This window comes from Pipistrellus hanaki, assembly GCF_964339955.1.
Source record: "Pipistrellus hanaki genome assembly, chromosome: 2".
In the NCBI taxonomy this organism is placed as follows: domain Eukaryota; kingdom Metazoa; phylum Chordata; class Mammalia; order Chiroptera; family Vespertilionidae; genus Pipistrellus; species Pipistrellus hanaki.
In genome coordinates, this window is record NC_140504.1 from 28388364 (window position 1) to 28415994 (window position 27631).

At 36.9% G+C, this 27631-nt stretch overlaps 1 protein-coding gene across 2 annotated transcripts; it reads left to right on the plus strand.

The window, feature by feature from the left end:
* The first annotated feature begins 637 nt into the window (after positions 1-637).
* On the plus strand, positions 638-27431 carry SKIL (SKI like proto-oncogene). Of its 2 annotated transcripts, none has more exons than XM_084874127.1 (7): positions 638-937; positions 2682-4478; positions 16957-17054; positions 19352-19584; positions 21667-21908; positions 22190-22414; positions 23062-27431. In XM_084874127.1, the coding sequence occupies exons 2-7, from the start codon at positions 3378-3380 to the stop codon at positions 23215-23217; spliced, it is 2055 nt and encodes a 684-aa protein (XP_084730253.1). In that variant the 5' UTR covers positions 638-937; positions 2682-3377; the 3' UTR covers positions 23218-27431. The 2 variants fall into 2 exon arrangements, with proteins under 2 accessions (XP_084730253.1, XP_084730252.1); XM_084874126.1 differs by having other exon boundaries at positions 649-937; positions 2682-4482; positions 16961-17054.
* Positions 27432-27631: the final 200 nt, after the last annotated feature.

Below are 27631 nucleotides of genomic sequence, written 5' to 3' on the forward strand. Positions count from 1 at the left end.
GAGCAGCCCGGCGCGCCCCGGGGAGCCGGGCCCACACAGGGGGCGCCGCCACCCGGCTGCCTCCGGGGCGGGGCGGCCCAGCTGCGGCCGGCGGGGGCGGGGGCGGGGGCGGGTGGGGGAGGGAGGGTCGCCCGCGCCTGACCCCGGGCAGCGGCGCTCAGCCCCGAGAGGCCGGCCTCCGCCCCGCCGGCTGCTGGGGTCGCGCACAGTGCACCGCGGGCCGCCCTGCCCCCTCCCCCGCCCCCTGCGCGCGGTGGCGGCCGAGCGGCCCGGCGCCCCCGGGTCTGGCCCGTCACCAGAGCGCAGCGGGGGGGGTGGGGGGGGGAGGCGGGGGCGGGGCGCTGGCGGCCCCAGACAGCCGGCTGGGCGACTCGAGGAAGGAAGGAGGGCGGGCGGCGGCGGCGGCGGCGGCGGCGGGGGTGGGGCGGGGAGGGAACATCCTGTCTGCGCCGGGTGCACCGCAGACGGCATCGCGCGCCAGCCGCCCAGACGGCGCGCGGGGCCAGGAGCGCGAGGGCGCGCCCGGGCGGGGGGGTGAGGGGAGTGGAGGGGGTGCGCGTGCGCGTGCGCGCAGGACGGGGCGGGAAGCCCTGAGGAGCTCCCGTAGGCCGGACGGCGCGCGCGCCCCCGAGGGCCTGGGAGCCGCGCGGCGGCGGCGGGGTGGCGGGCCCGCGCGTGCGCGTGCGCGCGCGGCGCCGCCGCTGGCTCGGGCCCCAGCCTCCCCTCCCCCCGCGCCGCCCTCGCTCTCCCCCGGGCGGCCGGAGACGGCGGCGGCGGCGGCGTCTGCGGGAAGCCGTGTGTCTCCGCAGTGACGTGGGCGGGCCGAGGGCTCGGTGACGTCAGAGGGCTGTGTGTAGCGATGTGTGTGGGGTTCGGAGCGGCGGCGCCGGCACAGCTGAAGGGAGCGGACGAGCGGCGGCGGCGGCGGCGGGCACAGGTGCGGCCGGGCTGGCCGGGGTGGACGCGGCGGGAGGCAGGGGCACGCGACCCCCGGGGGGCCCTCGGCGACGGCGGGGGGCGGTGGTGTGGAGGGAGCGGGGAGTTCACGAAGCTCGTCGAGCTTCCCCGGGGCATGGAGGAGGCCGGAGTCGGGGGTCCGGATGCGCGGTGCCGGGTGGGGTCGGGGCCAAAGCGGGGCGCGGGGCGCGGGGCGGGTGCCCTCCGGCGGACCGCGTCTCGCGGAGCCCGGGCGGGGGTCGTGGGCAGAGCCGGGGCGCTGCACTTGACTCGAGCCGCCGTCGGAATCCCGGAGCCTCGGACACCCGTCCCCGCCCCCCCACCCCCTCCGCCCGCCGCCCGTCTGCGCTCCGTGGGGATGCCCCGGGCTCACCCCGGCCGGCTGGCACCGGCGGCGGCGGGAGGCTCCCCGGGAGGCTCCGGGCTCGGCGCCCCACCCGCTCGCCCACCCCTCTCCCCCCGGCCCCGGGCGGGGGCGCGGGTGCAGCCTTCGGGGTGCCGGGGTGACACTCGAGAACTTCCCGAGGAGGGGGGGTGCGCGGGGGATTTCCGCCGGCCTCCGCGCGGCCTCGGCAGCGGGGCCGGGCTGGAAGGGCACTCGGGGTTGTCCCGGGAGCGCGGGGTCGGGGTTCGAAAAGGGGCCCCTGTTCCTGCGCTTCCCCTCGCCCCCTTCCCTCTCCGAGGCGCGCTGGGGGCCTCGTCCTCCGCCGCCCCCGCCGCCGCCGCCCCGGGTTGGAGATGGGTGGGTGGCCCTGCGGGGGCGGAGGGTTTCGGGGCGTCGGGGACTCCCCCAGCCCAGGTCTTGCCTCCTGCCCCCGCCGCCCCCCTCCCTCGGTTTGCGTTGGCGGAGGTGCTCCTGTGGGGGGCGCCAGTCAGCGCGTTGGCTGGTGGCCTTGGTGGTTTAACCCTGTGGTTCCGGTTTTTTTTTAAGGGTATATCGCTGGGAGTTTGGGAGACTTTTCTATTCTATTGGATAGCTTTTTTTTTTTTTCCTTTTTTTTTTTTTCTTCCTCGCAGGAAAGAAGTGGAAGAAGAATCTTTTTTTTTTTTTTTTTTTTTTTTTTTTTTTTTTTTTCTTTCCCCCTCTTTTCCTCCATTTGCATTCTTTGTGAGGTCTGTCTCTGCCTTGGCGCTTTTTGTCCTGGAAGTAGACTTGTTCAAGGATGGAGGTTCCCAGGCGTGGAGGCCATAGCTTTTTTTTTTTTTTGGCTCCCATTCAGCAAATTCACTCACCTATTAAAGGAAAGTTAATTTTTTGCCTACCACCATTCCAGAAGAATGGCATACACTGGCTAAATGAAATAGTGTATGTAAGATTGTAACTTCGTTACATGTGGCAGATATGTTACCTTGTATGTTTCTTTTCCTTTCTTTTTTTTAAATAATGAGATGAAGGAATGGGTTCCTTTAGTTAAAATGGCATAATTGTGAAGCCTCTGGTACTGAGTTGTGGGTGAGATGATCTGTTGAAGGTTCTTCCTATTCGGAGTTAGAGTAGCCCTTGCCCTTTTGAGGGATGATATTACCCTTTACTTGTTCTCCAGATTGCTTTCCTGTTTAAAGGAAGGTGGTTCTAATAATGGTGTTACCATGATAGAAGTCACTCAGGTGTCACCTTTGGTAAAGTGAACTCAGTTTAAGATTAAGAAACTGGTTTCAAACTGACCCTTTGGCCTCTGGAGCAGATTCAAATGTAACTCTCTCCCATCCCCCTTCTCTTCCAGATTAATTAAAAGAAGAATGAATAGCAGTCCTTGAAGATAACTGGGCAATTTTTCTTTAAATCATCTTTAATTGTAGATGTTCAAGTGGAGCCAGAGGCTCTTCTTACTGGTGTGAGGACTTATACAAGTCTTCAGTTTGTCAACATAGACTGACATCATCATTTTTTGAGAAGACATTTTTCTGTTTTTCCTTTTTTGGTGTCTTGGTGCCAAAAGTTAAATTTGGGTGCATCATTTTGACTTGTGCTTGTGTCTAGATTTTATAACACAAGTAATTTAATAGAATTTTGACTTGTTTTGCTTAAAACCAACCAAACCATTGCATTGAACCTGGATATCTTGAACTGAGAGAATTGGCAGCTTTATTTTAATACATATATTTGAAGACTTAAAAAAAAAAGCAAAGGCTTTTTCAGAGGAGTGCCTCTTAAAATTCTTTATTATTGGAGACAAATTTTATAGCACTTGCAGTGAAATTATGCTAGAGTATAAGCAGAATCAAAACAGTTGCAAAATCTATTGAGTGACTTAGGGAGATCTCTCTTTGGAAACTTAAATTTTCTATGAGTTACCATAGAAATTTTTTATAAATTACCATATGTAAGTTACCACACGTATTGGTATACATTTTCTCCAGATAAGCAGCTAAATAATGCAAGTGTCAGACTTACTTATTTAATATAATAGTTTTTAGCAATGGAAAACCTACAGACGAATTTCTCCTTGGTTCGGGGCTCAAATAAAAAAATGAATGGGATAGGAGATGATGATGGCAGCCCTCCAGTGAAAAAAATGATGACAGACATTCACGAAAATGGAAAAATGATGATAAACAGGATGCCAACAGTTAAGAAGGAACACTTGGATGACTATGAAGCACCAATGGAGACCGACGGAGAGCATGTCAAAGGAACCTGTACCTCGGTGCCTGAACCTTTACACTTAAATCCCAGTTTGAAACACACTTTGGCACAATTCCATTTAAGCAGTCAGAGTTCTCTGGGTGGGCCAGCAGCGTTTTCCGCCCGGTATTCCCAAGAAAGCATGTCACCTACTGTATTTCTGCCTCTGCCGTCTCCTCAGGTTCTCCCTGGTCCACTGCTCATCCCTTCGGATAGCTCCACAGAACTCACCCAGACTATGTTGGAAGGGGAATCTATTTCTTGTTTTCAGGTTGGAGGAGAAAAGAGACTATGTTTGCCCCAAGTCCTAAATTCTGTTCTCCGAGAATTTTCGCTTCAGCAAATAAATACAGTATGTGACGAACTGTACATCTATTGTTCAAGGTGTACTTCAGACCAACTTCATATCTTAAAGGTCCTGGGAATACTTCCGTTCAATGCCCCGTCCTGTGGGCTGATCACATTGACTGATGCACAGAGACTATGTAACGCTTTGTTGCGACCACGCACTTTTCCTCAAAATGGTAGCCTACTTCCCGCTAAAAACTCATTGGCTCAGTTAAAGGAAACTGGCAGTGCCTTTGAAGTGGAACATGAATGCTTGGGCAAATGTCAGGGTCTGTTTGCACCCCAGTTTTATGTTCAGCCTGATGCTCCCTGCATTCAGTGTCTGGAGTGCTGTGGGATGTTTGCACCCCAGACGTTTGTGATGCATTCGCACAGATTACCTGACAAAAGGACTTGCCACTGGGGCTTTGAATCAGCCAAATGGCATTGCTATCTTCACGTGAACCAAAAATACTTAGGGACACCTGAAGAAAAGAAACTGAAGATAGTTTTAGAAGAAATGAAGGAGAAGTTTAGCATGAGAAATGGAAAGAGAACACAATCTAAGGCAAGTTGTTTTTTTTTTAAAAAAATAGTAATATCGAATAGCAATAATGGTTTAATTTAAATATGCGTGTCAAGGAACTGTTTATGCTCATGCAACAACAGAAAATCCTGCTGTATGTAGTATGTTTGTATCACACATTTTAGGCTATAAAATGCTTTTCTCTGTGTGTTCTCACTTGCATTTCCAAACAACCTAGTGAGCGGAGTAAGATTATTCCCATTGTACAGATAGAGACTGAGGCTCAGAGATCAGGTGGCTTTCCTAAGAGTATATAGCCAGGCAGTGGATTTGGGGCTTTTTCCCCTCCAGTCCTAACTTCTTTCTTTCACACATCCTGCTTTTTGATGACTAAATCTGTTGTTTTCCTAGGATTCAGGATAATTTACACTTCGGTGTTATCTCCATTTGCAAATGGTGTAATAGATAGTCAAAAACAGTTCTGGTGATGGGCTTGAAACAGCCTTTTTCTAAGGTACATCTAGGATTTTGACATTAATATACTTGGGTATTTAAGCTTGATCATAATTGGAAACAAATGGAAGATTTGTCTGAAGAATTTGTGACTGTAGTAACCTAGATTCTTTTATGAAGAAAGGAATAATTAAAAAAATGTGACAACTAAAATAAATAAAAGACTTTGGAGTAAATGTTAACATAAAAAACCTATCATCAAAGAGAGCTTAAGTTTATTTTTCCAACTGCATTATCTGGTAGTCTAAACTAATATATTCATTCTAAGAGTTTGAATGCCTGGGTAATAGACAAGTTTTGGGTTATTAAATGCTCAGTTTGTTGGTCTGGTTTTAAATATATTTTTCTACTTGATTAAAATAAGCGTAATAGCTAATTCTAGGTGTTCAAGATGGCAAGCATTCTTCTTGAGCAGTTTTACATGTGTAATTTTAAGGTTGGCCATGTTTCACTTTAAGAATCTAGTTTTTCCACTCTTAGTTTTTATTGAAACAATCTCTGTCCTTTCTACTTCACAGAAGAAATGAATGAAGCATATTAAATGCCAAGGTTATTCACAGCAACATGAGAAGTTGGGCTAGAATGTAAGATTTGGTGTCTGGTGCTTTATTATGGTGCAGTTAAGGTTTTGAGGGAAGTTTAATTGCAGTGTACTTTGAAGACAGTGATTTGTTCCTGAAGACCCATGAATAGAATTTTAGACTCTTAATTCAAGTTTGCTACTTGATGCTTTCAAAGGGTCAGCACACCTTCAAAATTCCTTGCCTGATGCACAAGTTCATTTAAAAAAATGTATTTATTGATTTTAGAGAGCGAGGAAGAGAGAGAGAGAGAGAGAGGAAGAGAGGTTGGTTGAGACATTGATTTGTTGTTCCACCTAGTTATGCATTCATTGATTGATTCTTGTATGTTATCTGACAGGAGGGTTGAACCCAGATCGTTGGCATATGGGGACAGTGCTCTAACGAACTGAGCTACCCGGCCAGGGTAGATAAATTCATATTGTTCAGGTGCAGTTATAACTTATTTTGAAGCAGGATTAAATTAAAGCCAGTTATCTTTACAGGACCTGCATTGCTTCCATCCATACTAAGGCTGCTGCTTAGAGATTCTCTATATGCTCAAAATGTGGATTATTCCTTTTGGTATTTATGATGTCTTGCTATTTAGGGGCTCTACCGTTATAGTCATAAGGTAATGACATTATTTGCCAGATATTCTTGCTCCAGTTTTTGTTGGTCTGACAGCATTTTTGGGATAAATTACTTTGTCTAATATTCCTGCTCTGTGTTGGTGAGAAAAATATCTGAGAACCATGATGAATGTTAAAAAACAACACCCACATGATGAATTTACTTAACTGAAACTGAATGTGCTAGTGCTAGGGTTTGGTTAAAACTGAAATTATCCCTCATTTGGATGTAGCCTTTTATTGTCTCAAAAGTTAATAATTTGGATTCATTTTTTATTTTTGGAAGAGGTGAGGTTCCCTCCCCCCCCCCCCCCATCTTTTTGCTGTTATTATTTTTTGCAGTATTTCCTACTGGTGTATTTTGGCATTGTTTCCAAGCTTATATGAATTTTAAGCTACTTAAGGGAATTTAAAATTCCAGCATATAAAGCTTTTTAAAAAAGGAGTGTTATGGGAGGCTTGTGTGTATAATACATACTTGAGTGGTGGTTTTGTTGTGCTTGCCACATTGTATTTTAAATATTTATTCCTCAAAACTTGGTGAGGTGGTTCTTTTTGAAGGTTTGTTGAACAAGTTTTCTCAGATGAACCAATCCCAGATGCTCTTCTTGGTTGTATAACTGGTAGATGGTAGAATCAAGAGTTGAATGCAAGTCTTCTGACTTGAAGTCTAGTAATTTTAACTTTCCCCCTAATTTAGTAGCAGAAACTGTATTTTGAGAAACATGAACTTAAAGCAAATTTAGTTTTGTATAATGGTTGGTAAACTCTGTATTAACTTGTATATACTCAGCTATTTAACTGGGAAGGGGGCAAGGAGAGAATCCTTGACTGGGGAGCATTTTTCACTGACTCCTGTGACAGTGAGCTGGTTGCCAAACAAACCAAATTAGACGTAGAGGAAGCTCATTTAAAAAAGTTGGCAGGCTTTTCTTTTCTTTTTCTTTTTTAAAATAAAAGAATATACCGAATATATTAACCTTATATAAAGGACTTTATGTTTAGTGTGAATACTAGTGTAATTTTATATGTTTATGTAATTTATGTAGTTTATGTAATCAAAGTACTGTTTTTGGATTAAAAAAAAAACCAAAACCAACCCTGAAACTCAATAGGAAAGTTTTTGAAATGTAGCAACTGTTAAATTATTTCTAAGGATGGAAATTATATTAGTAATGATCACCAAGCTATTTGCATAGCTAATAGCTATGTTTAATTTGCATAGCTAATAGCTATATTTAGATGGGAGAAGTAGGTGGTATAAGGTCAGTGTTCTAAGTGAAGAACTGACTGTATTCTATGTAGAAACTAAAGCTATATTTTTAAACTTTTTTACTCAAGTCACCACCACAAGAAATATACTTGATTTTAGTTCTGTCTAGGTTTTTTTGCAAAATGGCGTTATTTAACTATTTTTCTCTTTATGTCATTTGCGCTTTTTGTACTTTTTTTTGTTAGAAAAGTATTGTAATTAAAAGTGAACAAAGATATGCAAGAAAATTATATTCCTAATTTTTCTTTAAATCCTCAGTAGGTATTATTTATTTGATCTAATTTTAATTTTGTTGAATCTTATATTTCTCTCTATAGGAAAAGCTTGTTAAATTGATAATTTGTATATAATATTTGAAGGGTGACATTTACTTAAGATTATTTTTAAGCATATTAGAAAAGCCCATTTGTAGTCAGTTGATAGATAAGTATAGGTGATTTTTTACTGCTACAGCATGTAGCTGACAATCGGTAGATAATTATAGGTAATTCTTGACTGTTACAGCACATAGATGACAATCTTCACTAAGTTATAGATGGTGTATGTTCTGTAAGTTTGTGTATTTACATTTATTTTTTAAAATATGTTTTTATTGATTTCAGAGAGGATGGAAGAGGAGAGAGAGGGAAACATCAATGGTGAGAGAGAATCATTGATCTGCAGCCTCCTGCATTCCCCCTCCTGGGGATAAAGCTTGCAACCCAGGCATGTGCCATGACTGGGAAGCCAATCCTGACCTGCTGGTTGCTTAACCACTGAGCAACACTGGCTGGGCAGTACATATATTTGTAAATTAAAATTTAGCTTTCTAGTGTCTAAACACATATTAGGTAGTAAAATGATACAGTTTTTACTCTGCTTATGGGAAGAAAAAAAAAACAACCTATAGGTTATCTGTGATGCAAGTAGATGACCTAAACATACCAACTTAAAAACTTAATTTTTTCACTTAAAACTTATTAAATATTTCACTATTTTTAATTTTACATTTTTAGGTTCATTTCTGCAGAGGTCATTGGAATAATAATAATAATGATACAGAAAATTTCTCCCCTCTTGTAACCTACTATACTTTCGTTCAGTAAGAAAATACACTTCCTTATTTAAGAAGTAAGGAGTAAGGAAATATACTACAGAGAATGAGCAATGATAAAGGGTAATGTTGGGACAAAATGTGCTGTGGTAGATATGATGATATTTTATTAGTGGTATTATTTCCATTTTATTATTAGTATACATTTTGGTAAAGTTGGGCATAAATCAGAATCTTATGAAATATTTGTGCTCATATGAGAGAGCAATGTGAATATTTTTGTCTAACTTTCTAAAACTAATAATTATCTTTTTGACTTTAGAGGCTTTTTCCTGTTTTCTCAGAACATAGTTTAGTGCATGGCACAACAGAGGCACTCAGTAAAAAAAAAAAAAAAAAATTAAACTGAATACATTTTTTAAAAATACCACTCCACAGTTTTAGAATGGTTGGAATTTCCTGGAAAAAAATATGTTTTAATCTTTAATAAATACATATGTAATTTGAGAATAAACTGATGAATAATTGATCAAATGAGAGAATGGATGTGAAGTATTTTGGATGTTAAGAGTCCAGAAATGCAGGATGGTACTTCAAACTATTATTGAACTATTTGCTATTATGAGTTTGGGGGTTTTTCCTTTCCCCAAACACCTTGATTTAATCTAGAACTATATGAAGATTATTTCTAAGATATGATAACTGAGTATTGGGTTCAAATGTATCTCCTCTTAGTTGTTTGTACATGGTAATTACACGAGTTGGATATTTGTTTACTTATTAGAATAAAATGTGCCAGAAGAAAGTGTAAAACGGTTTATGAGAGAATTATGTTTTGGTAGAACGTTTCAATTAAATCTCTAGAATGGCTTTGGGAATAGTGCCCCCTTATGGTCTGGGAAATACAGAGTCTAGGTTTATATTCATTTACCATTAAATGGTAAGACATTAAAAAATGTTGATGTTTTAAAAAAGGTTTATGATTAAAAAAAAACTTAGATATTGACACTTTTGGTTTGAAAAAAATTAACTTTAAGGAAGAAACAAAGGAGGGATAGGCTAGAATCAGTGTGTAGTCAGCTAATGGTATTCTCATAGCTGTGCATACATTATAATATGCCACTGGGAGAATAAGGAAGTAATCAAGAATTGGGTTAATTTCAATCCCCATAGAATTCTGGGAATGGAAAGTGATTGTGGAGTCAGAACTCAATTTGTTCAAGTAAAGAGATAAAACTAGTTTGGGAATAGCTTTAGTAATGATTTGAAACCTGTATGTTGTCCAAGTACAGAATTTTTGTCTATGAGGGTTCAAATACCTAAAATAATTTAAGGATATTATTAGACTACAAAAAACAAAAAGAATATGTAATTAAACTATAAGCTTTTTTGAAGGTGTGGTTTGCTTTAGTCACTAAATAAACCATTATAGTCCCATAGTAGGCAGAAAGAGGAATGATTAGGAAAGGCATACAATTAATTTAAGTCATTTTGATTTCTAGACTTAGAAGTGGGTCACAGAAATATGTACGTAAAGGCTTCGTGGAGGGTGCCCTAAGGCAGAAATTCATCTAGTTTCTGAATGTAGAATGTGGTAAATGCTTAATAAAGGATTGGGTAACTGAATGAAGAAAATCTTAGTATTCCTATTATAAACTTTCCAGTGATTTTCAAGAGGGAAAATAGGATTGGTTTTAAAGCAAATCTAATCTTTTGCTTTTATTTGTGATAATGAATTAATTTTGAGATTTCAAAGGTTATTGAAAGTACATACATTTTTTAAATTTTATGGGGCCAAGGAATAAAAAAAATATTTAAGAAAATAAAGATCATTTGTTAAGTAATACTAGGGGTTTTATTTAATATTAAAAATGAAATGACAATATTGGAATTCATTCCTTTATATATGTAATGCTTTGTAAGTCAGTGCAAAAGCATCTATTGAGCACAAATGTTATTTATACAGGACTAGTTGTTGAAACAGTAATATTTTTTGGACCAATTTTAAGATAGTTTGCTTAAAACAGTGTTTTTCAAATTGCAGTTTGTCACTCATGCACCCTTTTCATGGGCGTTTCCTGAGGGGAGAATTAGGTCCTGCAGAAAATGACTTGACCAGAGTGATGGTTTGTCATTTCTCCCAGGGATGTAGATAGTACCATCCTAAACGCTTTGGAGAGTAGTTAATTCATTGTGTACAATGGATTCATTGGGGGCAGTTGGGCTTAATTTTCTTGAGAACCCCTGTTGAGAAAGGGCCAGAAGGGTCATGAAATCAATTTAGTGGCTCATCAGTATTTATTTAAAAAAACCACATGATAGAATAAAAAATGAGCACATTGAATATAGTAAAATTAATTAATCTACATTTTGCTAATGTCAATTTACATTATTTGAAGGCCAAATAATTGGAGATCATATATATTTTTTTTTTTTAAAGCACATATGCTGAAGTGGGATAGCAAAACCTTCGATTTGTACAGATTGAAACTTGACAATAGATACTTTAGTGAAAGATATATATGACATGGAGATTTCCGGTATTTGCAATGTTAAATGAATAGGGCACCACATAATTCTAGTACAAAAAGTTATTTTTTAATAGCCTGATGAACAAAATAGAGGCATGGATGCATGGAACAGACTGACAGCTGTCAGGGAGGATGGGGGTGAGTGGGGGAATGGATGAAGGAAGGTGAAGGGATTAGCCAAAGAACATACAGTTATATGCATAACCCATAGAGATAGACAGAGTGGTGATGGCCAGAGGGAAGGGCAGGTGAAGGGGAGGAAATGGAGACATCTGTAACACTGTTAACAAAAAAAAAGTTAAGAATCCATTTTTAAAAGTCCCAGGAATTAACAGGACTTAAAAAATAAAATCAGTTTTTGTATTTTTTTTTGTGTTTTTTTCAAATTGTAATGGGAGTGACATTGTACTACTGATTTAACATGGCTTTTTTCTTCAAAAGTTTTAAGGTAAGAGTTGCACATTTTAAGAATTTTAAGCACTGTAAACCCAAAACTGGCTTTGTGAGGTAGGTGGTATGATCGATCTTTCAATATGTGGGAACAGCAGACATCACTATAACTCCTGAAGATCTGTCTGACAAGTTAGTGGAGATACTTAGATCATACTGTTCCAGTTTTGCATTAGGTTGATAAATTTTAATAATTACAATGAAATGAGGCACAAGACTAAGCCTTACAATCTCTTAAATAGCTACTTGCTACCTTGTATCAATAATACTATTCCTATTTCAGTTGTTGGAATACTTATTCACAACATGTTGGAAATATTGAGGAAACTTGATCCTGTACTGAAAGATTCAATTTCTTGCTCTAAGAGTTGTTGGCAGCTGTCTGGTAGAGTGTCTTTTGTGTCTTTCTGAAATCATTTATTGACCACTTGAATGTCCTACTGTCGTACACAGTAAAAAGACGCTGACAGGTTATATTCACTTTATACCTAAAGAGTTGTTGCTTAACTGTGTATTCAGTCATGTGTTTAGTAAAGTTGCTAATGATTTACCAGTATGTTGTGATGTGCATTTAATATACATTGCTTTATTTCTTATGTAATCACACCATTAGGGGGATTAGTCCTTCATATGCTTACTGTCTTATAAATACACACAATGTGTAGTCTTATCTTTTATATTTTAAGAAATATTTCCCCACGTATTTTAAAAAATGTAATTCTGATTAAATTTTGCAGGGTGGGGGAGGGTTTGGAATCCCCACCTATATTTAGAAGCATTGTCTTGATTTCTTTAGTTTATCAATGTTTGTCATTAGACACAATTAAAAGTCATAAATGTTAGTCTGTTCCTATAATTAAAAACTGGAGTGCTACCTAAATGTTTATTATTGCAGACAAGTCTAGGAATTTTAAAGGTTTTTTTTGTTTTGTTTTGTTTTTATTAGTACAAATTTGAATGTATATGAATAGTGCTGACTGGGTGGAATTGCTTTTGTATCTAGAAAGTGGTGGCAAAATGCCTATTGATTTTTTTTTGTAAATGAAATCAAGTTCTCTAAATTACTTCATTGTGAGTTAGTAAGCATTGTACTATCAAAATACAATGGTTCTTTATTAGAGAATCTGATTATCAAAGGGTTATGTATGTATAACACAGTAAGTTGAAATTTAGAGAAACTTTCATTAAACATTCCCTTAATTTTTACTTACTTAAAATGATCTCTTCCATACATTTTGGGATTGTTTAACTTTGCTTTCATAGATACTATTGATTGTTCTATGACTTAGAGAAAATGAAATATATTGTCTGAAATTTTTCTTAGTGTTTCAGGTAAGGATGCCATCTGTTCATTTTGTGGTAGATAATGGTGGGGAAGTTGGATGATAAAAGCATTTAAAACTGTTACAGCTTCAAGTTAAGCCACTAAATGATGTACATCTCTCCTTTGCCAAGTAGTGTAATGTATTCTATTTTAATGTTTAAATACACAAAGGAATGACTTATTCCTATAGTGAACGGTAAGATAAATGGCAGTAGATTCTCCTCTCTTAGTATCTTAAATTTTTATTGCTAATCAGTAGTAGCATTGCTGCTTGCCATTTAATTATATCCTTTTTTTTGGAAGATCTAATTTGTATGTTGAAACAAATGCAGAATAGATGAAAAAAAGTTTGGCATGACTGAATGTTCTGCTTTATAATATGTGCTTTTCTTAATTATTTTTAATGTGCGGTTAGGATAGTTTCTTATAAATGTGTTTATGGCTTATCACAGCATATTAGGGAAAATGAATTCCCAACATTTTATTTTGGTTAATGTCCATTTTTCCATTATTTATATTATTTAATTTGTAGATCTGATCTCTAAATATACATCCCAGAGACCTTTGGCTTCTTTGGTACTTTATGGAGTAGGATATAGAATGTGAAAGGGATTATTTGTAAATTTCTTGGTAGCAGAGTTACCTTATATATGGTCACCCTGGGTATTAATGAGCTACGTTGTCATTCAGAATTCATTCAACAAATATTTATTGAATCCCTACTACATGCCAGGCATGGTGCTACGTATTGAAATATGAGTAAATAAGACAGTCCTTGCCTCCAAGGACTGGATCAAGCAGAGACTGGATATCACGGATCTTGCATAGGGAATTCAGACATTGGCTGGGGGATTGTTAAGGAAGATTTTTTTTGTGTGGGTAAGAATCCCTAGTTTGTGGGATTGTGTGAGAATGGGAAATCAAATAAGACAGTTTTTGAGGCTAAGAACAGAAACTAGAGAGGGATGGATGTTTAAAAATACAGGGTAGAGCAAAGGTAGGTTTATAGCTGTGAGTATATGAAAATTTATTCTTGTATTTTCCATATGAACAACTGTAGACTACATTTGCCCCACACTGTATGAATGCACAAACAATTTTTTAAGGTGGTATCTGAAGTGTAGAGGCATCATAGAAATAAAGATAAACTGAGTTTGGGTCATGAATAAAAGCAAGACGTATACAAATCAAGCTGTAGAGTTTTGAAATGATCAAAATTGAGTTAGGTTATTATTGAAGATAAGTCTAGGAATTTTAAAGTTTTTTTTTTTTTTTTTTTAAGTACAAATTTGAATGTTTGTCCATGAATAGTGCTGCAAAGTCAAGATCTTTGGCTGATGAAGTTTAGAATTGGCTTTTCTGAAGATTGAAGATTCTAAATATCCATAATAGGAAAATTTTTGAATATGTGAATCCATTTTAGTTCTTAATTTTAAAAATCTGATAACAATTGATTTCTTGAGTAGTACACCCAAGATTGTTTCAATTATAAAAGTGGAACAGAGCTTGCTTTATTATATATATTTCTAAATAATGAGTTTAACCAGTGACTTCTAGAGAAGAGAATCTTGCACACTTTTTTTTGTTAATCCTCACCTGAGGATATTTTTTCACTAGAGGCCCAGTGCATGAAATTCGTGCACTGATAGGGTCCCTAGTGGCTGGCGGATGCTGACTGCGAGCTGGGGCCTCCCCCCGCCCCGCCCCCCCCCCCCCTGCCACTGCCAGCTGGGAGGTCTTGGCCAGGGGAGGGGCCGTGGGCGGTTGACGGGTTGGCCCCATCCATTGGTCAAACTCCCAGTTGAACTCCTGGTAGAGGGGACAATTTACATATTAGGTTTTTTATTATATAGGATAGGATAGATACTTAGAGGGTGGAAGGGAGGGAGAGATACAGAGAGAGAGAGAAAGAAACTTCAATTTGAGATGTCTCACATTGATTGGTTGCCTTCCACCCGAGCCTAATCAGGGCCGGGGATCCGAGCCTGCAACTGAGGTATATGCCCTTGACTGGAATCAAAACCAGGACCCTTCAGTCCTCAGGATGATGCGCTATCCATTGAGCCAAACCTGCCAGGGTAAAGAAATTCTCTTTAGCCCTGGCAGGTTTAGTTCAGTGGATAGAGCATCAGCCTCTGGACTGAAGGGTCCCGGGTTCGATTTCAGTCAAGGGCACATGCCCAGGTTGTGGGTTCAATCCCCAGTGGCAGGCATGCAGGAGGCAGCCAATCAGTGATTCTCATCATTGATGTTTCTCTTTCTCTCCCTCTCCCTTCCTCTCTGAAATCAATAAAAAATATATATATAAAAAGAAATTCTCACTTAATTGAAGTGGTTCTTATATTTCATTGATTTGTTAGCATGAGCTATTCATGCTAATTAACACCTCTTTTATTATACAGTGTTGGGGGTGACAAATGTTCTCCCTAAGTGAATATTCTAAGTAATAAAGCTACTTTTTTTCAGCATTAACCATGTTTTTTAAAACTTTAATTTTATTGAGGAATCCTAAAATGTCAAATAATTTTCAATCTTTTCACATGGCATGTGGTATGCTATATATGTATGTGGTAAGCTATTTATATATAGTACTAGAGGCCCGATGCTTGGATTTTTTCGGGGGGTGTGAGGAGTAGCCCCAGCCTGGCCTGCGCGCTCTCATAATCTGGTACCCCTCAGGGGATGTAGCAGTGTGCCAAATGGCAGGTGGCCAGGGAGGAGCTCGCTCACTCATCCTGGTATGCTTGTGTCTGTGGCCACTGCTCAATAGCACTGAGAGGCTCCTGCCACTGCAGCTCTGCTGGCCAGCCAGCCAGTCGTGGGCCTGACTTCTAGCTGAGCAGTGCTCCCTCGGTGGTGGTCAGTGTGCATCATAGCGATTGGTCGACTGGTCGTTTAGGCGTAACAGTCACTTAGGCTTTTATATACACCGAGTGGCCAGATTATCATGATCTCTGAATGCATAATAATCTGGCCCACTCAGTGTATTTGTATCTCAAATGGGTACCAAAAGTGTTCTAGATTTTTGCTGGAGATCAACCACCTATTTTCCTTGAGCTTTCTATCCAGTGCAAAGGGGAAAATTGATCAGGTGCATGATTTATAGTATCTTTGATATCAAATAAATGAGGTAGCCAAGAGAAGTACACTGAGTGGCCAGATTATTATGCGTTCAGAGATCATAATAATCTGGCTACTCAGTGTATATAGATAATATAAAATATAAATTAACCATGTCATGTTGACTCAAGACTTCGTAAACATCAGTTACTATACTCTGTTGTGAGGTGGGTAAGGGACAATTGAGATACATTAAATTATTTGTTCTGGCCTATGGTAAAGCCCTCAAACTGCATTGCTTTTTGAACAGTTTTTATATTTACATTCTGTAATTCATCTCTTTAGGCTGTCAGTTGTCACCTATCATTTAGTATTTCTGTTGCCAGCAGTCAGTTCCCTTTGTAACTTACTAGTACAACTAAGCTGTAGGCCAAGAAACTGTGTAAAAAAAATGATTGGTTTATTTTATTAATAAGTAGTTGATTTTGCCCCAGATTCTCAACTTTTTTAGAATATTTGATCAGAATACTATATTTATATGGATGGATTATATTTTAGCTGGTTGTAGCAGTGAAGAAGAATCAGAACCTATCAATTCTATACATTGTAGGGTACTGTTATTTAAAATGGATTTTAAAGTTTTAAAAGTCCTCATCAAAGGATATGTTTATTGATTTTAGAGAGGGATGAAGAGAGGGAGAAAGATGAAAAGGGAAGGGGAGAGGGAGAAAGAGACAGAAACATTGATTTGGTTGCCTTTCGCACTCACCCTATTGGAGATGGAGCCCGTAACCTTTTGGTATATGGAATGATGCTTTAACCAACTGAGCCATCCAGCCAGGGCTAAAATGGATTTTAAAAACAGATGTAAGTATGAAATTGGATGAAATCACTTCTGGCAATTCCTATTAACATGCACACTGAAACTGTTTGCAATAGAATAGATCATGTAGCAGTCTCTTTGAGTTTCAAGTAACTAGGCATGGTACTTTAAGGAAAGCGTTACTTTTTTAGAAGATAACTCATAATGTAACGCCTCTTTCGCAAGGTTCTCCCGAGTCATGCTATGACCCTTTCAAGTTGACACTTTAAAATTTTAACCATCACACCTCCCAATAATCTTCGCTTCTACGTTTTTCTACAGATAGATACACCATCAGGAATGGAATTACCGTCATGGTATCCTGTTATAAAGCAGGAAAGTGATCATGTTACTCAGACACATTCATTTTTACACCCCAGGTGAGTGAGTATTGTCTCATTAATCCTCTCTTCCTCCATTCCTCGCTTCTTCCTTCCTCCCTCGCTCTCTCCCTTCTTTCTTTCCTTCCTCAATATGTCAGTTGCTATTTAAGGCCCTGGGAAATTCATGATATACAATAGCTTTAGGCTTTCTTGTTAATCAATGAAATGAATTTTAAATTGTGTTGAACATTTACAGTAACCTTTTAAAAATTTAACAATTTTTACTTATCGATTTTAGTGAGGAAGGGGAAGAGAAAGAGAAAGAGAGAAACATTGATGTGTTATTCCACTTTTTATGCATTCATTGGTTGCTTCTTGCATGCGCCCTGACCAGAGATTCAACCGGCAACCTTGATGTGTCAGGATGATGTTCTAACCAACTGAGTTACTACCCAGCTGGGTCCAAAATAACCTTTCTTGTATTTCTATGTTTTTTCCTAGAAATAGGTCATTTCTTTTTTGCCCTGAAGTAAAAACGAAAGTTTTCTTTTAATTTCCTTACTTCTCTTCAGGAGGTAAATCACTCTTCAAAAGTTTGGTGTGCAACTTTGTTTTTAAAAAGAAATCTTTTTGAAACTTAGATGCTTTCATAGTAACTGCATCTCTCAAAGTAAAGTTTTCACATTTTCAATAAGAATGCTTCTTATTTATTCAGTCCTAAAGTTTTATCTGCTACTATAAATATATACTAGTATTCTCCACAAGCATGGTAATGTAGAATCTTAGTCTTATTTATATTTGCACAATTTTTATGTTCTTACTGCATTTGAAATCTTTGGGTATTATTAAACCTATCGGTATTTTTAGCAGAATGTTAAATTTTCATCCTTAGAATTAATGTAATTGGTAAAAAGAAAAAAAGAAAATAGATGTGTCCTGTACAATGAGATATAAGAAATTATTTAGAATTTAGAGTAAGCATGTCAAACTTGTGGCTTGCAGGCTGCATGTAGTCCACAACGAATATTTTTGCAGCCCAGCCAAAATAAAGGTATATAAGAAGCGTTTTAATAAAAATTTCATAACTTACAATATTCTGTTATGCATAATTATTAATAGCAAACTACAACTTTTGCTATGACTGATTACTATAATCATATTGCATTCATTTTCCTTATACACCGGCCCACCATTTCTCTCCACTGATATTAGCAGCCGATTGCCACGTTATTAGTCTTGGACTAACTTGTTTGGTGTGCGCAACAGGAAATGTTCGCTTTTGGAGAACAAAAAAAAAAATAGGTTTATTTGCTTATGCTTGTTAATTTGTGCAGTGATTCAGTGTCTGGTAATGTTCAAGAAAAAATATTAACTTATTAAAATGTCCTATTATGTTAACAATTACTCATTTATTTCAGCCCTTTGTATTCAGCATGTCTCTATCGAAATAAACCTACTTTTCTCTGAAAATTGAAGCTTTTGGTTTTTTGTGGCCCCAATAAACTTACACCTTGTTTATTTGGCTCCTGTTGCCTTTGAGTTTGACATGCTTAGTTTAGAGAATAAAGTATTATGTCAGTTAAATGATTGTATCTTTTGGCTAGAGGTTATAAAGATTATAGTTAATGAGATACTTAAATATTTAGCTCATCTCTATTCCATGAGTCTCTCAGATAATGTACTGAACAATTTTATATGAACTTCGAGCAAAATTGGTAGATATCCCTTCGATCTTAGTTTTGCACAATTTACTGTTACTGTTTATCAAATTCATAGGAAGTATTTTAGGAAGATTGCTTTGTGGCATTTGATACATTCAGAATGCCTGTTCTCTCCTTTTTTAAGCTTTTTAAGACAGAAGGGCCCTGTGAGCTCCATTGGCCTATAGTGAAACAGGCCATAGCCAAGTAGTGTGGGGCTGAATCAGCCTCATCATAACAAAGAACAAGGATTTGTTGCTGTATAGGAGAGATGGGCAAGAAAACAATCCTCCAAAGTAGCATATAGTGTTTTCTTTCTGAATAAACCTTACCTACTTGGGGCTATAGACAGATCTGTTAAAGTTCTTCATGCTTTTAGTTTTCAGGTGGTTTTGAGGGAAGAAGAAAAAACTGATTTTCTTTCCTAGTGAGTATCCTTTTTAGTGCTTAGAAATTATTTTTTGAAAAATAACAAAAATCTCTCCATGATTCTGCTTTTACTGCCTAAAATACTGACTTTTTCAAGAGTTCTTTTCTGTGACCCTTATTAGTTGTTATGGTGGAAAAAAATTGTTTAATCATAAAAATAGATATAACACATTTTGCTTTTTACCTAAATGTAATGTGTCTTATTATGCCTTTCTTTGTTTTCAGCTACTACTTATACATGTGTGATAAAGTGGTTGCCCCAAATGTGTCACTCACTTCTGCTGTATCCCAGTCTAAAGAGGTCACAAAGACAGAGGCAGGTAAATCCATACCAAGACAGTCAGAGAAGCCTTACAGTAGTGGAAAACATCAAAAAACAGTGTCTTATCCAGATGTCTCACTGGAGGAACAGGAGAAAATGGATTTAAAAACAAGTAGAGAGTTACGTAGACATTTAGGTAAGTATTCTTATATTTAAATTCAGTATTAAAAAAGTGTTAGATATTTGATTTTCGAAGAGGATTTCTGTTAGGGACTTTTTCAGATAATTGGGGTTTTTATTGTAAAAAATGTTGAGTGACTTCTTAGAACATCAATTGCTGTACTTTTCTAGAATGGTGATAGCTATAGAAGCTAATGAGATAGATATATAGGTTACATAGCTTCATGCTTGCAAGTGATTTTTGTCTGATTATTTTTCCCTCTTCCTGCCTTTTCTTTGCTGTCAAATTTCTTCAAAAGATTCTTATTTTTCTTTTTAATTTTCTGTGAACTGAGAAACCATTTAACTTATAATGCTAAGAAGTATATGTAAGTGTATTTAGGGATAGAACTCAGGGAAACTTAGTCATAGAATAAAGAAAGATTGAAAATTTGTAGCTGTGGGAGCCAGGCAGATGGCACAAATGCAGAATATTGGCTGGACATCTAAAAAAAAAAAAAAAATGCTGCCTAGTTACAGTGCCTTTTATAACACTGGACCAAACAAGATATGCTCACTCAAATGCTGCCTTGTTACCCTCCATATAGCAGCAGAGCTTTGCTTATAGCTTAGGGAAGTGTGACAGTAATTTCAGCTTTGTGGGAGCCGTTGAAGAATCTGTAGTCATTTAACTTTTCATACATAATTGAAATTCTTTAATTTTGAGAATTTTAAAACTTAGGTTCTTTGGATTTAAATATGGTACATAATTACTAGTGTACCATTGTGCTCTATTTGCATTATATTTTATTTCCCAAATTAGTGAATTCTAGTGACTGTTAAAAAGTTATTGAGATATAATTCATTCACCTTAAATTTACACTTACCATGTACAGTACAATGGCTTTTTAGTAAATTCCTATCTTTATGGATTTGCCTATCCTAACATTTCATATAAAAAGGATGATACAACATGAGACCTCTTGTTGTCTGGCTTCTTTTACCATCTTGATTTCCATAGCTCTGTAATAAGTTTTGAAATTGGGAATTGTGAGTTCTTACTTTGATACTCTTTTTAAAGATATTTTGGCTACTTTGGATTCCTTGCATTTCCATATGAATTTTAGAATCAGCTTGTCCATTTTCACTGGGATTTTGATAAGTATTGCATTGAAAAAGCAGATTAATTTATTACCAGCTATCTTAATCCATTTGAGCAGCTATAATAAAAATACCATAGGCTGGGTGGCTTATACCAAAACATTTATTTTCCATGGTTCTAGAGGCTGGAATGTCTAAGGTCAAGAAATTAGCAGCCGAAACCGGTTTGGCTCAGTGGTAGAGCGTCGGTCTGTGGACTGAAAGGTCCCAGGTTTGATTCCGGTCAGGGCATGAACTCAAAGGTCCCAGGTTCGATTCCGGTCAGGGGCATGTACGTTGGTTGCGGGCATATCCCCAGTAGGGGGTGGGCAAGAGGCAGCTGGTCGGTGTTTCTCTCTCATTCACGTTTCTAGCTCTCTATCTCTCTCCCTTCCTCTCTGTAAAAAATCAATAAAAATATATTAAAAAAAAAAAAAAAAAGAAAGAAATTAGCAGATTTGGTGCCTGGCAAGGTCCTACTTTTTGGTTCACAGATAGCCATCTTCTCACTGGGTTCTCACATGGTGGAAAGAATGGGAGAGCTCTCCGGAGACTCTTACGATGGCATAAATCCTGGCATGGAGGCTCTCCCCTTATGACCTTATAATTACCTCCCTAAGGCCCCATTTCCTAATACATCACATCAGGGGTTTGGATTTCAATAAGAATGCTGGGATAGTGAAGTGGGAGTCACTAACATTAAGTTCATGACACCATCTTAACAATAGTAAGTCTTCCAGTCTATGAACATGGGATGCTTTGCTATTTATTTAAGTCTTTAATTTCAATGTTTTGTCATTTTTGTTGTTCAACTCTTGTTCTACTCTTGTTGAAGTTATTCCTAGATATTTTATTCTCTTTTACTTTATTTGTAAATGGATTTTTTTTTTTCTATTCTTAATTTCATTTATGGTTTGTCCTACTGACTTTTAGCAGAATGATATTCATACTTTGTTTACTTTATTTTTGCCTCTTAAAGATCCATCAATCTCAAATAACTCTGTAAGTAAAAAGAAACCTGAGTCTACCACTTGTAACATAATCAGAGACACAAGCAAGGCGGGAATTGACCATGATGCAGCAGCTTCATCTCCACTTCTTGTCAAAGATGTCATTTGTGAAGATGATAAAGGAAAAATCATGGAAGAAGTAATGAGAACTTACGTAAAACAACAGGAAAAATTGAATTCAATTTTGCATAAGAAGCAACAACTTGAGATGGTAAAATTGTTATCTAATAGCCCTAATGAAGATACTTTTGCATATTCTTAAAAAAAGTCAAGATGAGATGCTGCAAATTTAAGATTATTTTGTTTTACACACATAAGGAATTTAAATATAATTTTAAATTTTTAGAGAAAAGCTTTTCAAGATAATTACCTTTACATAGAATTGATATGACAGCTGAATTTTAGATATTTTATGTAGTATTTTTTCTTGAATTGAAATTTTTAGCAGGATGGAAATAAGTACAAATTGTAATGTGATTCTGTGTATTACAGGAAGTTGAAATGTTGAGTAGCTCAAAAGCAATGAAGGAACTCACTGAAGAACAGCAGAATTTACAGAAAGAGCTTGAATCTTTGCAGAATGAGCATGCTCAAAGAATGAAAGAATTTTATGTTGAACAGAAAGACTTAGAGAAAAAATTAGAGCAGGTAATGAAGCAAAAATGTACCTGTGACTCAAATTTAGAAAAAGACAACGAGGCTGAATATGCAGCACAGGTAAGAATTATTCAGTTTGTATACTGTTGCCCTTTCAATATGGAAATTGAAGCTGTTCCCTTCTGTTAAAGATTTTTTTTTTTTTTTTTTTTTTTGTGAAGCTCATTGGGATTTCAAAACTTAAAATTCTGTTCAAAAACAGAACTTTATGCGGTATCAACCAAGATGATTTTTTTTATCTTGATTTATTTCTTGAAACTTTTATTGGGTTTCTGTAGTGTAGTTGCCAAAATTGATAATTTCTAGCTATCTGAATATCAAGTGTTACATTATTTTAAAATATTGGCTTTCAAATAAAAAAAATAACAAACATGAACTATTGACCACTATGTTCAAAAGCACGGGAGCAAAAATGAATAGTAGCTCACATCTTTGGGAAGATGAACAAGTAATACGTGACATGGGCAGGCTGTGATGATGAGAGGTATGCTAAAGTGTAGGGCATACGCTATGTGTTCAGTCTTCCTAACCCTTTGTTTTTCCCTCAGTCAATATCAGAGCAATAGTATTAGATAATCAAGGTATTGTATATGCATGAAATTGTTCATTTTGTAAAGAGTAATTTGAAGGACCATGTTTGCCATGATGTGAAGGTTAAATGGAAACACAAAACAATGAAAACTGACAAAGTCTTTTAAATCACACAGTTGGCAGAACTAAGACAGAGATTGGACCATGCCGAGGCTGATAGGCAAGAGCTCCAAGATGAACTCAGACAGGAACGGGAGGCAAGACAGAAGTTAGAGATGATGATAAAAGAGCTAGAGCTGCAAATTTTGAAATCAAAGACTGCTAAAGTATAGAAACCTTTAAAGAGATTCATCTGTGTGTTCCTGAAAGAGTTTATTTTTGTTTGTTTGCTTTGCTAATTGAATTCTGAACTGCTTATTTGCATGAAGATAACTAGGCATTCTATCCATTTGTAGATCAGAGAAAGTGGAGAGATTATATATTAGTACATAAATTTTTACATTTCCAAAATGAATGAAAATGTATGTTTCTTTTTACCCCTCCCAAACAGCTCAGTAACAATACTCTCTGGTTTCAACTATTAGATAATCTGCCTATATTTCTAAGCAAATTTAACAGTTGTATACTTTTTAAAAGCTGCATTGTGTGATGAAAAATCGTTGTGAATTTTGTGATTCATATTTAAGACTCAATTTTAGATACAATGGTGGTTGTCATATTTCAAATATATGGAGAGATTCAAGGGGTTGAATCTCCTTTTTTCATTAATATAATCTTTTGAAGTTGATAGGCTATACTCATTATTATATACAAAATTTGCTTGTATTTGTTCTTATTACGGAATGAATTTTCTTCTTAATGTCTCCTGAGAGACATTTATCAAAAGAAGAATTTCATTGCTGAGGTTATAGCTCACCCCATGGGCATAATGGGGAAGGATAATTTGCTTTGTTATAATCCTGCTGCTAAACGCAAGAAACAGTTATAATTTTTTTTTTTTTGGCTTTAAATATGGTTATATTTAGACTTTTTATGCAGCAACTTTAGGAAGAAAAAAATGTAAAAATTTCTGAACTTTGTTAATGTTTATGTTAAATAGTGGTGTTGAAATGTTACTGTTCTTGAAAAAAATTGATACCATTGATGTACATTGGTTTCTATACAATCCATAATCTTCCTGTACAGTTTTTATATGTAGTTATGGGGCTTACTGAAATTTATATAATGGATTTGTTTTCCTTACTGCCTTTGTTTTTCTTTAAGTTGTAAAATATTAAATGTCTTGAAGGTTACTTTGGACTTTTGTATGTTTAAATGTTAAGTCTTATACAAATTTGCACAAATGGACCATTTCAATTACTACTTAATAACAAAGTCAGGAATTTACAGTCAACTGATAGAGTGTGTGATAGATTAATTTAGGAAAGTTTATGCTACAGGATTTTTAGATAATTTTTAGGAGATGGGAATCCCATAGTTTAGGAGAGGGGCAACATCTGCACTTTTTTTTTTTTTTTTTTTTTTTTTTTCCTTTTTGCACAGAAAAGTGTCATTCTTTAATGGCAAAGTTCATATTAGTTAATTCTTGGCTTAAGAAATATTAGGTGAAATTTTTAGTATGCATTTTTTTAAAGGAAGTTTCCTGAAGCTACTATTAATTGACATTATTATCCCATGAATTTTATGTTTCTCATGTTCTTGCCTAAGGTACTGAATGAAATTACTTGAAGAGCTAAATCTATTTTAAAAATAAATTAGCTAAGGTTATATACTATTCCCAGCATAGATGATAGGTACTGTACTGGTATAGAACTTCAAAAATCAGTAGATTATCATTTAACCAGTTATTTTCATATTTTACTTAATGGTACCAATATATCCTAAAAGGATTTTATAATTCTCAAAGTATAGTTTTTTCACTAGTGTGAACTAAATGTGTATTTTCTATTTACCATTTAAATTTTGCTATATTAATCCTGCAATTTGTTGATTTTTGGAATCTCCTTAAGGAGGAACAGATGTTAAAAAATGACATACGAGAACAATGTTAAAAATGACATACCCTCCTAATACTTTTTATTTAAATTGGAGAAAGAAAAATCACAGAGACATTCTATGATACAGTTTCATTTTAGTTGTGAATCAATTGTGTCACAGCTAAGATTTTTGGGTGACTTAACTTAAGCTCTTATAATTTTCTTTTATTCTAATTCACTCAAAATCTTTCTGCTCATGTTACTTAGTAAGTGATAAGCTTGCTTAAGTTTCAACCCAAAACTTCTAAAGTGCTTAATTTTTGAAATATGTTACTATAAAATTCTAAATAGTGCTTAAATACTTGTAAATGATCATAAACCCTTAATTTAGAATTGAGTGAAATATATATATATATTTTTTGGTCTTTCACATAATAAAAACTTGTCACATGTATAGTCTTCATTTTCCCTAAGATACATTGATGTTGCCATAGGTTTCTGTCTAACTTCCTTGAATATTGTTTTTTAGTCAATTGTAAATATACCTATTCTGGTGAAAAGTATTTTTAAGTTAAACTGTACCCCATCACTTGAAAATACAGAGATTTTGTAATGCTTTAAAAGTGGCCTCTGCTAAATTATCTTACCCATATAAACTTATTCTTCTATTTGCATGCTCATTTTGCGTGTTGATTGCTATCTTAAAGTTTGTTTTGGTGTTTTTTGCGTGCTAATTCATTAGGCAAGCAGATTTTCCCTCAGATTTTTATCATAACACTTTTTAGGAAAAATATAAAAATGGTTATTTTAAAAAGCTGCATTAAAGGAACTGCCTATCAAAGTGCTAAAGCATCTTTAGAAGGAAGGAAAGAAACATAGAATATTAGCTTACTGGATGATAGGTGATGTTTAATTTGGGTGATAACAGTTTCTGTACTCTATGAGGAAAAGGTTCCAAATCTATAAAGGTAGTAAAATGTAAAATCTGCTGTCATTGAGGAAGCTCGAAACCACCCTAATTTCACAAATTAACTTGTAACACTATGAAAGGATTTGACTGACAACGTAAGTTTGGCTTGTGCTTTATGTTTGTAAAGCTTATTCTTTTGCTTGAATTTCTGTGTCCATGAGAATTAGGATGTTTCATGCTTCTTGAACTAATTTTATAGTATATTTAATATATTACCAGTTGGAATATAAATCATTTGTACATATTGAATTAAAAACCAATTACTAAAATAGATGAAATAGACTGAGTACAAATTTGCAGATTATTCATTTGAAGTCATGACAGAACCACCAATTTATTTGCACATCTGTGGCCTCTGTTTGAGGGAAAGTAAAATGATAAATGAATAACATGCTTAAGGTAGTTCTCTAAAATTAATTGTAAAGCTGGTGCTGAAGGCTTTGGATCAGCTCTAAAATTTTCTTTTCAACGAAAAGACTTAGGGAACAATCCTCATTTTTATTTGGTCTTATGAATTTAATCTGCAAGACAGGACATTAAAAATAATGAAAAGCTGTGCTCAGACTGTACATCTATTTCTGTGCTTGGAACTACATGTTAATAGTTTTTAATTGAAGCTGTCAGCAATAAGGGACACATTACTGATGTATTATATATTGTGGGGTTGAATAAACAGCTTAATTTTTTTCTAGAATAGGCTACTTGTGCATTTTCATTGGGAAAATTTATATAGGTATTCTATATTGCATCTTGTTTAAAAGGACAGTCTTTTTGTTTTGTTTGTAAAATCTTTCCATTTTAAATGGCTTTAAGCTACATAATGCAATTGGGGCCTGTTTTTTAAATAATATAATTAAATGTCTTATATAGTGCTACTGTTTTTGAATTAGAAAGTGATCAAATGTAAAAACTGAAATTTAAAAGTTAATCCCAGTAAACAAAACTGTATTAAATTAGTTGAATGTAAAATTTTTAAGATTTTCTTCAATATAGATACCTCAACTTGAAAATAAAGCACAGCATACTTAAAGTAGTTCTAGTAAAAACGTCCTACTAAATTACTAAATCTAGGACACCTTTTGGGGGATTATAGTTTGGGAGAAATAAAATATTCTTGTTTTTAACCATCCTGTTATAAGTATTTCTTTATCCTAATAATATTAAGCCAACACCGTAGTCTTAAATTACTTCTGAATTTTTAAATTTGTGAAGGCAGTAAATGAAATACTTGTTCTGCAACTGTTGAAACAAATTGTTGACTACAATAACCATAATTCAATATAAAATTTTGCCAATGATGTACAGTTTTATGGTTAAAATTGCTGTGGTTGGTTGTATTACATGACACAAAACTGTCCTCTACCTCACATGAAATAGATATTTTATATGGTTTTACTATAAAATAAGACTCATCTATCTGGTCACTTAGTTTACAAATTTTGAATTATATTTATTGAAACATGACATACTGTGCTCTTAGCTTATACCTCAATTGTATTTTGTGCTGTTTTCCATTTTCATGCCTTGTAAATAACTTGTATAGATTGTGGATTAAATTCCAAATAAAAATTTTTAATGCCAATAAAATTGTTTCAAGCCATTTTAGTATCCTGTGCAAGCTTATCTCTTAAAAATAGACATTTTCTCTTCTTTTTATTTTAAAGTCTATTATTCATTACACACTGACTGAGTTAAGAAACCTTTTTTAAAAAATATGAAGCACATACAAGCTTTTAGTGATTATCCTCTTTCATGATGTTTGGACTCTTGCTTAAATGTTTTCCCCATATCCTCTACCCC